General features: G+C 47.7%; 1 protein-coding gene across 1 annotated transcript; it reads left to right on the top strand.

Annotated features, from left to right (window-relative positions):
* Nucleotides 1–13,010: 13,010 nt before the first annotated feature.
* Nucleotides 13,011–15,056, top strand: LOC123040127 (uncharacterized). The gene has a single exon (XM_044463058.1). It carries the CDS (start codon nt 13,011–13,013, stop codon nt 15,054–15,056), a length of 2,046 nt encoding a protein of 681 aa, XP_044318993.1.
* Nucleotides 15,057–18,233: the final 3,177 nt, after the last annotated feature.

The following is an 18,233-nucleotide window of genomic DNA, read 5'->3' as shown; positions in this document are numbered from 1 at the left end:
CACAGTAATTAGCTAGGGGAGAAGGAGGCATCACCACTGATGGACGTCCGTCGCATGATGAGCCATGAGGCGGCCGCTGCTGCGGTGGAGGAGCTCGAGGCTGCCGGGGGCTGGGCGGGTGAGGTCGGCACCACGGGGGAAATGGAGAGGAAGGAGAGACGAGGAGGTGGTATGGATATATACTAGCTAGAGCTAGATGCTGGAGCATGGCCACTTATTTTGATTCGGTCAATCATGGTTAGTTGTTGGGACTGAACAACTGTTTGTACTTCATTTTTCCAAAACGGATCGGATAGGTACCAAAGACCATACACAAAGTCCCTCGACTTAGAAATAAAGAAGTGCTCTGATAATTGGCGGATAAACCTACAGTCAAGGATGACAACATCACTAGAGTTACTAAGCTCCCAGGAAATAAGAGCTCCTGGTGAATCGCGGCTAGCGACTGGCACGCGGGCCCGTTTGACAGTGGGCAGGATGAGTTAGAGTCGGTTGAGCTGTTCTCGCGAGTTCTGGGTTGTCTAATCAAACAGCGATACAACCCAATCCCGATTTCTCTCGTGTTATCTTCTCGTGTCTGCGCGGCCTGCCGGCTCCAACACTGAGGGCTTGCTGCCACCATCCCCTGCGATTCCCTCTTCCCGCCCCACCCTTGCCTGAAGGTGCCCAGGGGATGAGCCACCAGGGGGAAGGGGGAGGTGGTGGAGGAGCTTATCGCCGCCGCCTCCCTGCGCACCCCGCCATGAATCTCATTACTCTCATCGACGCCCCCCGCACGCCTCTCTCCATGTTGCTCTGCTGCGTGGATCTGTCTCCCCCCAGCAACCAGCACGGTGAGGCCTCAACTTTCATCATCTTCTTCCTCTAAGTCTGTCCCTTTTTAGGTGCATATTTTTCTTTCTCTGTTTCATTCCCTCAATGCTTGAGTTCAAAAACATGTAAGTAAAATATCATTTGTGCACGATTTACTCAAGAAAATTATTTTAGCAGGCCAAGAATATGCAGTCTCACAAGGTCTGCAAATGTGTTGATTCGACGGTCAAAGGTATCATAATCTATTAACCTAGAGCCCAGTGCGAGTTTCTGTTTTTTCCTTGTTTTTGAGTTTTGTAGAAAGAATATCAAACGAAGTCCAAACGAGCTGAAAATTTACGGTGATTTTTTATGGACTAGAAGAAGCCCCCGAAGCAAAAGAGTTGGGCCAGAAGAGTCCCGAGCCAACCACGAGGGTGGAGGGCGCGCCCTACCCCCCCCCCCCGGGAGGGTGCTCCACCCTCGTCATTGACTCGTGGACCCCCTGACGTGAAACCGACGCCAAAAATTCATATAAATACAGAAACCCCCAGAAATAAACCTAGATCGGGAGTTCCGCCGCCGCAAACCTCTGTAGCCACCAAAAACCAATCGAGACCCTGTTCCGGCACCCTGTCGGAGGGGGTATCATCATCGGTGACCATCTTCATCATCCCGGCGCTCTCCATGATGAGGAGGGAGTAGTTCACCCTTGGGGCTGAGGGTATGTACCAGTAGCTATGTGTTTGATCTCTCTCTCTCTCTCTCTCTCTCTCTCTCTCTCTCTCTCTCTCGTGTTCTTGATTTGGCACGATCTTAATGTACCGCGAGCTTTCCTATTATAGTTGGATCTTATGATGTTTCTCCCCCTCTACCTTCTTGTAATGGATCGAGTTTTTCCTTTGAAGTTATCTTATTGGATCGAGTCTTTAAGAATTTGAGAAGACTTGATGTATGTCTTGCATGTGCTTATCTGTGGCGACAATGGGATATTCATGTGATCCACTTGATGTATGTTTTGGTGATCAACTTGCGGGTTATGTGACCTTGTGAACTTATGCATAGGGGTTGGCACACGTTTTCGTCTTGACTCTTCGGTAGAATCTTTGGGGCACTCTTTGAAGTTATTTGTGTTGGTTTGAATAGATGAATCTGAGATTATGTGATGCATATCATGTAATCAAACCCGCGGATACTTGAGGTGACATTGGAGTATCTAGGTGACATTAGAGTTTTGGTTGATGTGTGCCTTAAGATGTTATTTTACTATGAACTCTAGGGCTGTTTGTGACACTTATAGGAATAGCCCAATGGATTGATGGGAAAGAATAACTTTGAGGTGGTTTCATACCCTACAATAATCTCTTTGTTTGTTCTTCGCTATTAGTGATTTTGGAGTGACTCTTTGTTGCATGTTGAGGGATTGTTATATGATCCAATTATGTTATCATTGTATAGAGAACTTGCACTAGTGAAAGTATGAACCCTAGGTCTTGTTTTAAAGCATTGCAATACCGTTTTCGCTCACTTTTACTACTTGCTACCTTCTTGTTTTTATATTTTCATATTACAAAAACCTATATCTAGCATCCATATTGCACTCGTATCACCATCTCTTTGCCGAACTAGTGCACCTATATAATTTACCATTGTACTGGGTGTGTTGGGGACACAAGAGACTCTTTGTTGTTTGGTTGCAGGGTTGTTTGAGAGAGACCATCTTCATCCTACGCCTCCCACGGATTGGTAAACCTTCGGTCATCCACTTGAGGAAAATTTGCTACTGCCCTACAAACCTCTGCACTTGGAGGCCCAATAACGTCTACAAGAAGAAGGTTGCATAGTAGATATTAACCACCCTCAGTACGGAGTCACGAAGGAGGAATTCCACTTGCGACAAGCACACACGTTGTTCCACTTCTGCAAGTACACCATCGTTAATTCCTCGGTGCTTAAGCTGGAGGAGGACTCCATGGACGGACTAGAGGTGTACACCAGCAAGCTTATAGAAGGCATCGAGCTGTGGACGTTGATGGAGACCGAGCTCTCCCTCATGTAGGACATCCTTTACACAAAGGCGGATGTGGTCCACACCTTCTTCGGCTACCTGATCCACATTGTCTCGCCCCTTACCATCACCACCTCGTTGTTATTGTTCCAGTTCACCTCCAAGGAGGGCCACACCAGAGTCGACGTCACCATCACATACGTACTGCTGGGTGGCGCCGTGTTCATGGAGAAGACGTCGCTCCTGAATGCGTTGGCATCGTCTTGGACGTTTGCGTTCTTGAGCACCACCAGGTGGAGCTGGCTCCGGTACACCACCCTGTGCAATGAGAGATGGGACAAGTTTTGGTGCGCGGTTGTGTGGCTTCACCATCTCGTCAAGGGTGATAGCAGTATCTGGTACAAGTCAAGAAGGTGGTCCTACACCATCGGGCAATACAACGTACTGCTTTTCTGCACACGCCCAGCCGACAAGCGGCTTGATCACCAGCCCCCTGCTCGGGAGGCTGGCCAGGGCACTGGGACTCAACGAGTGGTGGATCAGGAAGCACTACTCGGCGACCGTCGAGATGACGGATTTGATCAGGCATCATATAGCGGTGTACATGAGCCGGCAGTATACAAAGGGGAGCTCCAACACTGCCTTGCTGGGGAAGAAGTGGGGTGAGAACCCACTAGACCACTGCGGGCTTTTACTATGGCGCCCTGAAGGAGTCCCTCAGCTTCGAGTTCCAGGAAGGCATCATCATCAGGCACATCGCCACCAAGGTGTTCCTTACCAAGAGCGAGAGAGCCAAGGCCGTGGATGCTACGCCTAACGTGCACGCCATTAGGGTGATGTCCAACTATATGATGTTCCTCCTGGTGGAACGTCCCTACATGTTAGGCCCCACACTCCAGCATTTCTAGGATTGTGGAGAGGAAGGGCCTCGCCAACAACTTGGATGATAAATATGAGGACAAGGGAGTCCAGCAACCTTGCTCCTCGTCTCACTCACATAGCTCGACTCACTAAGGAGCTGCTGGAGAAGGAGAAGGATGGCACGACCGACTCCTTGGAGCTTGTCCTTGACATGTGGATTGATATTCTCGTTTACGCGAGCAACAAGTGCAGTAGGGAGTTCCATGCCCAGAAGCCCAACAGTGGTGGCGAGCTGACCACCATCGTGTGGCTTATGTCAGAATACATCTATCATGTATGGGTTGCCCAAAGAGATGATGTAGTATAATTCATTAATGTCATACTAGTTGAATACCCATGCGCTGCCACCGAACCATAAACTTAAACATATAAAAACAATTGAAACATGTATGTCATACAGTTTTTGGTTGTGTTGGGATAAGCCGACAAATGTTGTAGCTCGAGTTTGCCATTTCAAGGGTACACCTCTCAGTCCGATATAGCAATCAACTAGGTTGCAGCCTTCTTCAGATGGTCAACATCAATCACATCAACTTGAGGTCCAAAGCTAATACGGTTATGAGAAAACTCCTCATAGAGAACCTGCACAAACGATACAAGTTCCCGGACGAGGACCAAGATGAGAAGAAGCTCATCAATCTCATAGCAATCACCATGTTTTCTACACCATTGAGTGGATGGAACTCCCAATTCAAAGCCGAACACATCACCTTCAAACTAGACATAAGAAGTGGCCTATGATTGCTCGGGATGAATGGGAGACCATCAAGAATAACCTTAGTAACCCTATATCCAAGGAGATGGAAAATGAGGGAAAGATATAAAGAGAAGAACATTGGTACCCACAAACTCGGAAGTCATGGTTACCCAAGCAAGAGGCCAAGGTTAGCCAGGAAAGAGGCCGAAGGTGTGAGAATGGAGACGCTGAGTTTGAGGCGGCGGGCAAACCTTATCCCTCAGAACCCTGACAGCTACCAGCCCAGACCCCGGCTGAAAATGCGGCCCAGAGCATGTGATTCGAGCTCGCACGTAAGAAATCGACATCAAATTTCAATGGAATGTTTCCCCCGTGCACAGTATCGATGATGAAAAGCTTTGGACAGAACCAGATCCCGGCCAAAAAAACGGAGCACGGGAGATCGGGTGGCTCATCGGGTGGCTACTTGCGTTAGATCTCCCCTGGGAGCACGGGACACGGCTGCAGTGTGGTGTGGTTCGACTTAGATGGGGTTACGAAGGGAGAAGTATAGAGGCAGGTGGGAGCAGAGGATTAGTACCGCCGGGGGCGGTGGAGGCGGCGAACCCTAAAAGAGAGAGAGAGAGAGAGAGGGGGGGGGGGTTGGTCCAGCGTTGCATTTCTATGGTGGTAGAAAAAAAATTGAAATGTGCATTTGTTTTGGTTTTTATTAGTGGGAGATAGTAAAAACCAGGTGGGAGGGGTGGTGGATGGTGATGCGAAAATAAACCGCGCATGCGGGCCTATCAACTCCCCCTTTTATCATTGATTGCAAATTTTTGTAGGTAGCTTACCAAGCTGACTGCTTGGTTCAACCCCCCTTTACGAGTAGAGATATAATACATTTGGCACTATTAGGTGTCGCGAAAATAATATCCAATGGTTGTTAATAATCTTCAGATAGAAGTATCAATTTATTGCTTACAACTCACGACCGAACTTACAAATTGCAAGCAGCGAACAACTAGCTAGCATAAGAAAATGACACATTATGCAGCAGGAGATGATCACTGAAGCACGTTACATGAAGCATGAAATGACGCCACAGATCTCTCTGATCACCAATCATAAGCGGGTGTGTGCCACACCAGCTAACGTGCTGGTATATTAATTCGTCTTGGCCAACAGTAGTGCAAGCACCGCCAGAAGAATGAACACTGTGAAAAAGAAAAAGAACCAGGACGGGCATCTCACATAAAGCGCAGAACCTCGGCGCGGCGGAGGGAGCAGGCAAGGCAGGGCGCAGAACCACCCCGGGTAACCAAGCCTAAGGTTAGCGCCCACATATGGAGAAGCAGTCTGGAACCAGTGCGCGAATCAGCAGCAACGCGCATGGGTATAGCACACCAGGCAGATAGACGTAGGCGAGGGTGGCGCTGTCGACCACCGGGCGAACCGCCAGATAAACTCCCCCCATGAAGACGAGGATCATGAACATGGCGGCGAAAAGCAGGAACAAGTATCCGGTGCTGAAGTACAAGAAGCATTTGGTCCGGTCCAGGAAGGGAAACCCCGCAAACGTGCAGGAAGATATGGCTGCCGCCGCGAATCCGAACGCCGCAAAGTCGGACATTACGAGGGGAAGAACAGAGAAGGAGAGGGGAAAGGGAAAGAACAGAGCGAGCTCGGGTGGACGAAGGTTTTATGTACGACGACCTTTAGTACCGGTTCGTGCCACAAACCGGTACTAAAGGTGCTGGAGGGGCCCCAGACTGACAACATCCTGCCACCACTCTCTTTAGTACCGGTTCATGGCATGAACCGGTGCTAAAGGTTCGCTACGAACCGGTACTAATGAGAGCGGCCGGCTAGCCGTTGGAACCGGCACTAATGGACACATTAGTGCCGGCTCAAATGCAAACCGGGACTAATGTGTCTCAGATTTAACCCTTTTTCTACTAGTGATGAGACGACGACTCAGACATAGGAAAGGGAGGTCGGACGCGTGAGGAAGGCGGTCGATTTTGGAGGACTTGATCAATTAGGCGTGATCTTAGGTCGGATCAAACATGGCAGACGTATCCGGGCGGCCCGAAATCCGCCGCACATATCGGTTGGTTTTGAGGGTGCCGGACGGCCTAGAAAAGTGGGGGGCTTGTAGATGATCTTACTAGTCTTTTTAGTTGATTTTTCTTGAGGGCATCATTTTTTGTATAACTTTTTTTAGAATTATTATTTTTGTATAGTCTTAGCACATAACCAGCCCATCCTAGAAAAAGGTCGCCTCTCAACCCATCTAAATCGCACCAGCCCATGAAACTAACCACGGTGCGGCAAGCCTAGCCAGGAACTCCTAAACGATGATTGATATGCTAAAATGCCCCCTTTTCACACAAAGGAAACCTCGACTGGACATACCCATCTCGCTGCATTGTAGAGCTTAGGAACTATAGCGAGCAGGAGCGGGAACATAGCACGCCTGATTTTTGTGTTATTTTTTCATTCGGATTTTTGAGAAAACATGAAAAAAGATTTAAAATGGTGCGGATATTTTTCAAAAAATTGCAAACATTTTTTGAAATGCAATATATTTTACAACGTGAACATGTTTTGGAAAAAGTAAATATATTTACAAATTTTGAACATAGTTTTGCAAACAAGAAATTTGTTCTGATTTGTGAATTTTTTGGAAGCACGAACATTTTTTTTGAATTTTGAACATTTTCTGAAAGGCGGACATTTCTAAACCACTATTTTTTAAAATTATGAACAAATTTGGTAAAATGCAAACAAGTTTGTTTTAAGCAGTTTTTGAATTTTGAACATTTTTTGTCAAATGGGAACAAAATTTTAAATTTTAAACATTTTTAAACCCCCATTTTTTTTTGAATTTGTGAATAACTTTTGGAAAAATGTGAACAACTTTGAAAAGAATAAGAAAATTCTAAATTCTATTTTTTTTGAAAAATAGAAACAAAATTTGAGTTTCAACATTTTTTAAAATTATGAAATTATAAAAAAGAAAAGAAAAAATAAAATGGGAAATAAGGAAATAAAAAAATATAAGAAAGAACCGAAAAACCAGCAGGAAAAAAAGTTGGTCCAGAGAACCGTTTAAAAGGTTATCAAAACCGATTGAAAACCAAACATTAAAACATAGGCTACGCTAGCTAAATTGGCCAGCCTGTTCACTCGCTCGTCTTGTGCGAAAGGGCGTCTATTTGAGGCAACGCACATCAAATAGGAAATCTGAGCCCATTGCTCGCCGTGTCTTCTTGAAGTGCTCTGTTCCTATGGCTAGTGTCTGCGGCCTGCTCCTCATGTGCGAGTTGTAATTTGTGGCTTCGAATGTGCTCGAGTGGTTGCCATGTTTTCTTGCTGGCTCTGGCGAGAGCAGCTCCGCTTTGCCTTCGGCGTGTCGATGGCGAGCTCCTTCCTTGGCGCAATCCCGTCTAGCCCCTGTTAGGTCCCAAGTTCTACTATTTTTATTCTCTAGTCGTAGATTTTAGCCTCATCGGTGCCTTGTATCTGTTGCCTTGGGGTTGCATCCCCATTTTTCCTTTTTATCTTTGGTTGTATTGGTTGTATGGTGTGCTCTTGTAATCCTGACTGGTTGATGGCTTTGTTAATTCAAAGCCGGGTGAAGATCGAGCTTTACTCGGGCTCGGTTCGATCAAAATAGGAAATCTGAGCGCACCCCTATTCCAGCAACCGCTCCTACATGTCGCATAGCGAGCTCGCCCTCAGGTTCAAGGAAGCCGTGGCACGGGAAGTGGGCACCCCCTGCCAGAAGGAGGAGGCCACGCCGCCACACATCCATGGTCCAGCGCGAGCCTGTCAGAAGCCAAGAACAGTTACCCAATAAGGCAAACATGTATCTTCTTAAATTTACTTTTTAGATAATAAAGATTCAGTAAACCTGTTCCTTGGACTGGGAGCACCCTTTGTTATCCCATGGTCCAACTACAAAGGTAAAAAAGGGTGCTTCACTTGTAATCTTATTATGCGAAGATGACCCAACTATATTGGTGTTGGCGCTGGCGTTGAGTAAATGTTGCAACGTAGGTGAAGGGAAGGATGCATCATCAGGGCTTGTTTGATTCCACGTGATCCCTCAGGGATCCCCATCAAAAACCGGGGCGTACAGCCCACGGGGCAAATCGGCCCGTGGATAACTACGTGACACCATGGATTCGGATCCTGATCCGCGTCGTTTCCACGGATCAGTTTTCCACGTCTCGAGGGGTCGGGGAGCAAACACTCAGCTCACCCTCTCTCACGACTAAGAAGCCACGACAAGGCACCTGATTCTCTGCCTAGCGATTTCTGATTCTGCTGCCTCCCTACGGCGACACCCTCCTCTATAGGCCTCTAGTCATCCTTCTCCGTCCGTGTGTTATGTGTTGTCTTCATGCCAGAAAAAACAGTGTCTTTGAAGTTGAGCCTGCCCCTGTATTTACATTCTAGATTTTCCAATTCCAGGCCACCTTCGCTTGTCATCGTCATAACCTGTACGATCATGGCAACTTTGATTCCATGGCAAAAAACTGACCATGGTGAACCCATGGACATGTCAAAGAGCCAACAACCAAACCTTTGTAGCCAGGGCGAAGCCAACCTATAAACTATGTGGGTTCAGCGGTAATTTGTGGGGTCAACTCACCCCACAACTTATGCATGGTACTGCCACTATTTGCAGCAACTCAGTCTCGATCATCCGATCGACAGCCACCTCCTACTATGGGCCCTTCTAGCCAGATCCATGTCCAAAATGATGCCCCGAATAGGCAACAAACTATTGAGCACCACCATCATCCCATCCTACAAGGCACATATAAATGGGTTCTCCTAGCGCATATCGAGTAAGAAGGCAACAAACGCAACCCCGATGCCTCCAGCAAGGTAACACCTCTTGCAGGTACAACAATTGTCGGCTCCAAAGTGAGTTGCACCGTGTGAGGCGTAGATAGTGTGGAGGTGGAAATTGAAGTGATCCAACAAGGAATGGAATATGCTACCGACTGAAAAAAAAACACAACCTATCATCTGAGTGGAATATGCTCTAAGATGCACATGCTATGAACTCTTCTTTAGAGTGTATTTTCTAAACACCTATGCACCAATACCCTTCTTGTGTTGTGAATCATACTAGTCCACTATTGTCACTTCATAGAAAACATCTTTTTTGTTCTCAAACAACTCAACATATTGAGTTTTCCAATCGATCCATCCAATCGTTTTTCAGCGAAACAATTTCAGCTGACAACAATAAAAGCCACATACGGTGGTTTTAAAAGAAACCAAACTCAAAAGAGCCTTTTATTGCAGTAGGTTTCGATCTGTAGAGAAAACACATGCATAAATTACTTAGACGGTTTCTTCTATTCAACCACCTCGGACAATAGCAGGAAGGAAACATAACTACAAGAAAAAAACATATGCATAAATTACTTAGGTTGTTTCTTCTATACAACCGCCAAGGATAGTACCAGGCAAAAACACGTCTATAAGGAAACAACCTCCTCATATTCAAATCCTCGCCTCATCTTCAACCTTACCTCTCTCCGTTTGCTGCCACTGAACCATGCTAGTGTTACACCACCACCACTAAGCCTAGTTGTGTCGCCCTCCATTGACCCGCTTGTGCCCCTCCACCGACACCTTATATGGATCCCCTACTGTTGCTAGTCTGAGCCTCCGTGCCGTCGTCACCGAGCCTTCCACCCCCCACAATCTCCCTTGTTGCAGCCTCAACCAACCCCTCAAGTCGACCGCCATCCATGGAGCCTACCATCGGTAGGATTGCTTCATTGTCGTGGACGAGGCTGCTTGGCGCACGAGACCGACATATTGTTGTTGTCGCATCGTCCTCCCATAGACTATGCCCTAGGCGCTTGGAGAGGGTGGCCGCCGAATCCCCGACACATTATAGTTGCCGCCCTCCCATGGCGAGGTACAACGCGCGGTACACACTGTTGTGTTGATGATTTAAGTTTTTGCTACGTTTGGTAGTGCTAATGTTTCTATGGTTAGTTAGATTCAACTGGCTGCAATGGTTTTGTTTTAGATTAGATTAGTTAGGTTTAGGTTGATTAGGTGCTTAATTTATTTAGCTATATAGGTTAAGTATAGGCTAACTATTTGTCAATTCGAGCGTGATCATGGCTATGTCAATTTAAATGTCGTCACACCTATGTCCACTATCTATGCCCTCATCTTTTATTCCCTCTCACCTTATGTATACTAAAATCTTCTTTCTCTACTCTATCAAAATTTGAAAATACAAATATCACTATCTTTTAATAACCTCTCTTGTCGTGCTAATGATGCAATAGCAAGTTGATGTTTTACCAGCCAGATAAGTTGGGACTTCATTCTCAACTTGGTTAGGAACTTTATAATTTCGAGTAATAAAAAATATATTCAATCATGCTATGAATAAAGTTCCCACATATTCTTGGGATAAACTTGGGCTTGCTCTTGCACTACATATGGTTAGTTTCCATAGACCGTCCAGGAGAAGCACCACGAATCCTTAATACTTGTGGGTTGCCTGGTGTTAACACTGAATCTTTTTTAAATAGTAAAAGGTAGATCAATCTCTACCTTATCCATTTCAAAACAGGCCAAAGGCCTGGGTGACAAAAGTCAATTACATGAGAGATTATGTGAGGGCCGCAAAAGCAGTTGCAGCAGGCCATGTGTAATAACTGTTCATGCATGGTTCTAGAGTTGGTCAGTAAAAGCCAGTGCTTTTGAAAGTGAGTCTCATATCAAAAAACATCTTATGTTTTGATAAGGAGGGAGTACAAAAGAGAAAGAGTGCGCAGAGGTGGAAGTTGTAGCTTCCGGATATACGGATACAAGACCCTCGTTCACAGAAAGTGGAAAAATGGTCTCTCCTTCAAGCGAACAGAAGAGGCGGCTAGGGTTTCTGCCTCCCGCTGGTGTCGTCGCCGATCTGCCTCGTTTCCTGTGGCCTTAAGGCCAGTGAGGCACGGTGGATCCCGGCCCTTGTCAGCGGAAGGGCTTCATTTTTATATGTTTTTTGAGTTTTGTTATGGTTTGTGTCCTGCTGAGGAAGACGAGACGGCGGCGGCTCCCCGAAGATGGTATAAGGTTCTCCCCACCTAGTCACCATCCCGGTGGCGTGTCTAGCATCATCTGAGGACGTGTGGAGATGTGTCAGTCTGTCTTCGTTCGTCTATGTCAGTCTGTCTTTAGGTTGGGTCCTTCTCATCCATAATTCTTTTCATCGGCGGCGGTTGTTGTTCTGATGTGCTCGCTCTATCTGTCCTTCGCACGACGACTTCTCGGCTATTTACTACAACAAGTTTTGCTCGGCTCCGACGAGGGAGGGATAATGAAGGGCTCGCTTCAGTGTTTGCAATCGTCGCTAGATGGTCTATAGATTTAGATGTAATTTTTATTATTTTTGGTATTCGTTGTACTGCCATGATTGATAATGAATAGATCAGAAGTTTTTTTGGAAAAAAAAAGAAAGAAAAGAAGTTTTAGCTCCCAGGCGGTAAAGCTTCAGTGGCAACAGAACTCGGCAAAACTTACGTCCACTTCTCGTTCTATAAGTGATATCGAGGAGAGAAGAGCGGCGTGATGCAGCTCCAGCAGGCTATGCCCCGGCATGCCGCTGGGTAGCACTGGCAGCTCCCTTGATCTAATCTACTGGCAACTGCAACTTTGTCTAATCTACAACTGCAACAGAAATCGATAATAAAATAAAATAAATGAAATAATATACTAGTGTACCATAGTATATATTTGATCCTGCCAGCTTAGCACTGAGTTCGGGTTGATCCATCTCCATCTCCATCTACATCTATAAAGCAGGAAGCTTCCTTATCCCTTTCTTAAGAAGCAGATCCAACGAACTTCTGATCAACTTGGCATGTCAATGGTTAGTGTGTAGTGCCGCCCACTGGCCACTGCTCCTCTGTGCCGTTTTCCACCGTTCAATTCCTGCTTCGCCGCCCCCTCGTCTCAGCGACAAGATCGACTGGTCTCCGAATTCGAAGCCACGACACTTGTCCTGCCCGACCGGTATGTAATTATGCATACACATCGCTTGACAACTCTATTTGATCGCAAGCATTACTTACATAAGTACATTTTCTAGGAGTATGTCTTTTTTTTTTGGGAGTACCTAGAACTCATCTAAATGAGATATAATTTGGTCTCATTCACTTTGTAAACAAGAACAAATACAACCCACGTCAACACGCACGCATCTTATAGCATCACATTCAATGGCTATAAAAGGTGAATGAGACCAAACTATATCTCATCTAGATGAGTTCTAGCAAAACCGTTTTTTTTTTGCTGTGCGTGTAAAAATTCAGATGTATATATACTCTGCGATGTACAATTGTGAATTTTTTTAGGATATATAGTATGATAGCTAGAGACTTGGGAAACTATAGGCAACTGAAAATTAGTAAATCCATGGACAAAATCAATGTGTTTATTGTTCATGATTTTGTGGATTCTTTTGGTTTATTTCTAACTGTATACTCCTATATCCGAAGGAGTACGATTATCGTATCCGAAGTTCTAAAACAAAACCGTGAAAAGTCATCCAGGAGAGGAGCAATCGCTATGGCTGCAGGGCCGTTGGAGCTGTGGAGCCACCAGTCGATGCAGATCCTGGTCCTCCTCAGCTTCGGGCTCCAACTCGTCCTCTTTGTCTTCGCCGGGGTCCGCCGGCGTGAGGCCCTCCTGCCGAGGCTCCTCCTGTGGCTAGCGTACATCATGGCCGACTCCACCGCCGTGTACGCCGTCGGCCACATGGCGTTCAGCAGCGCCGTGCGGCCCGTGCGTGAGCAGCAGCTGGTTGCGTTCTGGGCTCCGTTCCTGCTGCTGCACCTCGGCGGCCCGGACAACATCACCGCCTACGCGTTCCAGGACAACCAGCTCTGGCTCCGTCACCTCCAGATCCTTGTCGTGCAGGTCCTCGGAGCGGCCTACGTCCTGTACAAGCACATCGCCTTCGCCGGCGGCGGCAAGAACGGTGACTTGCTCCGGATCGCCTCCTTCCTGATGTTCGCCGTAGGCGTCGTCAAGTACGGCGAGAGGACGTGGGCGCTCAAGTGCAGCACGCTGGAGAGCATCCGCGCCTCCATCAAGACGCAGCCGCCGGCCATACACAATCATTTCCACCCTCAGGACGGAGCCACAGAGGAGGAGTTCCACCTACGTCGAGGTCACAGCCTGTTCCACATCTGCAAGTTCACCATCGTCGATTCCTCGGTGCTCGAGCTCGAGGAGGACTCCATTTACAGACCAGAGGTGTACACCAGCAAGTTTATACAAGGCATCGAGCTGTGGACGCTCATGGAGATCCAGCTCTCCCTCTTGTACGACCTGCTCTACACCAAGGCAGCCGTGGTCCACACCTTCTTTGGCTACCTGGTCCGCGTCGTCTCGCCCCTTACCGTCACCACCTCGCTGCTGCTGTTCCACTTCACCTCCAAGGACGGCCACAGCACAACCGACGTCATCATCGCATACGTCTTGCTGGGTGGCGCCGTGTTCATGGAGACGATGTCGCTCCTGAACGCGTTGGCATCATCTTGGACGTTCGCGTTCCTGAGCGCCACCAGATGGCTATGGCTTCGCTACATAGCCCTGTGCAACGAGAGATGGGACCGGCTCCGGCGCACGGTTGTGTGGCTTCACCATCTCGTCAAGGGTGATAGGTACAAGTCAAGAAGGTGGTCATACACCATCGGGCAGTACAACTTGTTGCACTTCTGCACGCGCCCCGCCGACACGCCTCTCACCAGCCCCCTGCTCGGCAGGCTTGCCAGGGCATTGGGACTCAACGAGTGGTGGAACAGGAAGCACTACTCAGGGACCGTCAAGATGACCGATCCGATCAGGCGTCGTATCTCTGTGTACATTAGCCGGCTGTACGGCAAGGCGAGGTTCAACAGTGCCATGCTGGGCAAGAAGTGGGGTCAGTACCCACTAGACCGCCGTGGACTTTACAGCGGCGTCCTCAAGGACTCCCTTGGTGTCGAGTTCCAGGAGGGCATCATCATCTGGCACATTGCCACCGAGGTCTTCCTCACCAAGAGCAAGAGAGCCAAGTCTGTGGATGCTGCGCCTGACGTGCACGCCATTAGGGTCATGTCCGACTACATGATGTTCCTCCTGGTGGAACGTTCCTACATGCTGCCAGGCATGCCCCAAAAAAGGTTGTACCAACAGACCTGCGAGAGGTTGGTCACCATGCAATCGGCTGATCCTAGGTACCCGAGCCATCCACGCGTCGTCATGGATCTCCTCCGTGTGCGCGATGACCCACATTCCAGCATTTGTAGGGTTGTGGAGAGGGAGGGCCTTGCCAACAACTTGTACGATGCATATGGGGACAAGGAGTTCAGCCACCTTACTCCTCGTCTCACTCACATGGCTCGACTCGCCAAGGAGCTGCTGGAGAACGAGAAGAATGGCACGAACGACTCCTTGGAGCTTGTCCTTGACGTGTGGATTGATATTCTCCTTTACGCGAGCAACAAGTGCAGCAGGGAGTTCCATGCCCAGAAGCTCAACAGTGGTGGCGAGCTGACCACCATTGTGTGGCTTATGGCAGAATACATCTACCATGCATCGGTTGCACAAAGAGGTGATGTAGTATAATTCTTAACGTCATGCATGTAAACATGTTACCATCATGTAACTGGATGTGTCCTCTTTAGGGGAGCGGCATGAGCAATACCCTAGTCACCGCCACCCATGTCGTGGTCCTCTTCCCTCGCTCCATTAGCCGTCACTAGAGAGCGTCGGCAACCTTGGTTAGCAATGGTGCCGGTGGCTGGTTCTCTCTGATGGTGTGATGGCTACCCTGATAGTTGCGGCTCATGTTGAACGGCGGTGATTTCCAAATAGGCGGCCCTGGCTCAGATCAAATTGGTGGTGATGCTCCTCTACGACCTGGTTGGAGTAAGCCGATGGCGCAATGAGCAGTCCCGTGACTGGGGACTGGGCTCGGTAGTAGTTGGGCTCTCTACATGGCGGTCAACATGCATATATAGGAAGTGACCATGTGTTTGCCATGACAGATCCTTCATCCATCGCCCCCCTACCCATCTGGTGACAGGGACAGAAGGTGGTGTGGTGGTGCCCAAATGGTAGGCGTCGAGATTCTCAACCTATTCTTAGATTGGTTTCTATTTGCTATAATTAATCATGATAAGTAAATTTAGGAGGATTCAACTAGAGCGGCGTTTTAGCGCTAGGGCTACAGGTAGCCTGTTATCCAGTTCATTGTTGTGGCTAGGTGAGCCTAGAACATTACGCGAGGTGTTTACACGGATGGAACATCATGAGGTAGTACACGGAAAATTCAAAGTTGGGGGTGGATGGGTCATGGGTGTTGTGTGTGTTGGTGGTACCAAAAACACTACATATCCTAAATCTAGACCCGTTTAAATTTTGAGGATATTTAGAGTTGTTTTTGCAGCCTAAATCAGTAAATCAGGGATTGACACGTGCTATTTGTTTGGGATCTGACGGGGTACAAATCGTGGGTGAACCTACCAATTACAGTTGGGATATGGTTGGTTGACTAGATTGTGATTGGCTGTTTACAAAATGGGTTGCTGCATGTTGATTGGCTGACACGTGATATGACTACGTGTTTCCATCTACCTTTGCATGCAATGATGGTTCACGGTGCCTCTAAAATCGATATCGCCCGGTGTTTCTAGAGATCATCGATTGTTTGGTGATTCGTTGCTCGGCTTGCCGGCGTCTAGCCTTTGTGTTCGCTGCGAAATCTCAGCGCGCTCGGGCGTGAGACCGGTGGCGTCGACCAAGCCGTTGACGACGTCGATGAGGGTGTGGAGCCGATGAAGTACGTGTTGCCATGTTGGTAGCTCGGCAGCTCGACCTCACGGTTACCGCATCTTATTCGCGCCGGGCCGCCGCCGGTGCCTGACCGTCTCTGTACCCGCTGCCGCCGTGGGGAACTATAGTGTGGGAAACTCTGGCGGAGGGCCCCGTATGGCAAGGTGGAACGGCTACCTTGAACCAAGAAAAAATACGTAGGTATGTATGATTGTATTGATGCTGATGACGTCTGGCGCAAGCTCCTGGTTTTGGTCCATAATAGGAAGAAGGGAGGGAAGCAGAGAGAGGAGTAGTAGTTGTGGGAAGGGGTCCGTAGTTTTCTTCGTGGGCCGAGTAGACTCTGGTGGCCTGTGGATTGTGTTGCGTGTGGACCAAGTGGCAGAGCGACGGCCGGCGATGAACCTCGCATATCGCACCGGCTGACGGGCGGACTGGGCACGCGGGCATTGGCGCGCAGACGCGCGACACAGACTCCGGCCAGCCTGCTCTCTGCTCTGCGGTCTCTCTTCTCCATGCCACAGCGCAGGGGACATCACAAGCTGCACCATATTTATGGAGTTGTGCGTGAAAAATTCGGCTAGCGAATAGCTAAGTGGACAGGAAGGGGACGTGGAGCAAAAGGCAGGGGGCATCAAAGGTTGGACTTTTTCTGAATTTTGGAAGTTTTTTGCATTTGGGTGTAAACTGAAATTCAGCTCTTTTTTTGGCATTTGTGTGTTAACCGAATTACTGAAGTGTTTTCTGCTTTTGCGACTGGTTCTTTCGCCAGAGACAAACACGCACGTACACAGGCTAGACACTGGTCAATTTAGACGGGCCTCTTGCACACGACACACACACACACGCAAGAGATTTGCTGGTAGCAAAAGGGCTACACGCAAGAGATGTTGATATGTGAGCGCTTGCAGGTTGAGGTGCTGGCTTCCGTGGACTTTGTGGGCGTGCCACATAATCCTGTGTAGAATTTGCTGCATTTATCGAGAGCCTGCAACGCCAGGAACATCGAATAAACAAGTGAAGGAACAACCGAACAACACAACAAGCGGCGCTGTACCCACCCACACAAAATCAAAACATGTCAGGCTGTAATCAGCAGATTAAGCGGCGTCTAGAACCAATCCAAACAGCAAAAAATACAACCACTTACATCAAGCGGCAAGCACTAACACCAGTCACGAAAAAAATCTGAAACAACCTAGCTACACCAACCAACCCTGAAGAAAAAACTGAAAATAGCTGAGACATACATTATCCATTCTTGTGGTGACATCACACATGAAGATTTCCTACATGCATGGCCGTCAACAATCGAGGGGCTACCGTCAAACATCATCTAACAAATTGTTCGCTTGGTAGGACCGTGATATTTGACACACGTGTACCACATAGGTAAAACTACCACATACCTCATTTCTCCCTCCTAATTACGTGCATAATTGCATTACATGAATCGCTCTTCTTCCACGTGCATTTCTTTCTCTAATTACATGCATGCGCTAGAAGACAAAAAAGTTGTTGTCACCATAGATTCTTCTTATTTCGAAAATTCAAAATGTTTTGTAGCACAAACCGTTGGTCTGATGCAAAAATGGTTTTCACATAAAAATTCTTCACGACGAGATCTTCGAAACTAGATCCCATGTTGGTATGTTTCAACGACTTTTTTTCTCGGGTCAAAAGTTACCACATCTTGACTATATAAGTTAGCACATCTGTGGTATGCAACTTATCGTGCTATTTCCACATAAGTTACCAGGACAGAAACATGGTTCTCCCACATTCTCCACATGCGCATGCATGTATGCACTAGAGGACCAAAAAAGTGATGCCATCATAGATTCCGAAAATTCAAAATGTTTTGTGGCTAGATCCGATGCAAAAACCGTTTTCACATAAAAGATTCGTTACGACGAAATCTTCGAAACTAGATCCCATATTGTTATATTCTGATGACTTTTTTCCGGG

Source organism: Triticum aestivum, chromosome 2B (genome assembly GCF_018294505.1).
Source record: "Triticum aestivum cultivar Chinese Spring chromosome 2B, IWGSC CS RefSeq v2.1, whole genome shotgun sequence".
NCBI classification, from domain to species: domain Eukaryota; kingdom Viridiplantae; phylum Streptophyta; class Magnoliopsida; order Poales; family Poaceae; genus Triticum; species Triticum aestivum.
Note: the sequence above shows the minus strand (reverse complement) of the source record. Positions and strands in the feature narration are given on the sequence as shown.

Excerpts from the sequence above, each read along its gene's own strand:
- LOC123040127 (XM_044463058.1), top strand. The coding sequence starts at position 13,011 with ATGGCTGCAGGGCCGTTGGAGCTGTGGAGCCACCAGTCGATGCAGATC.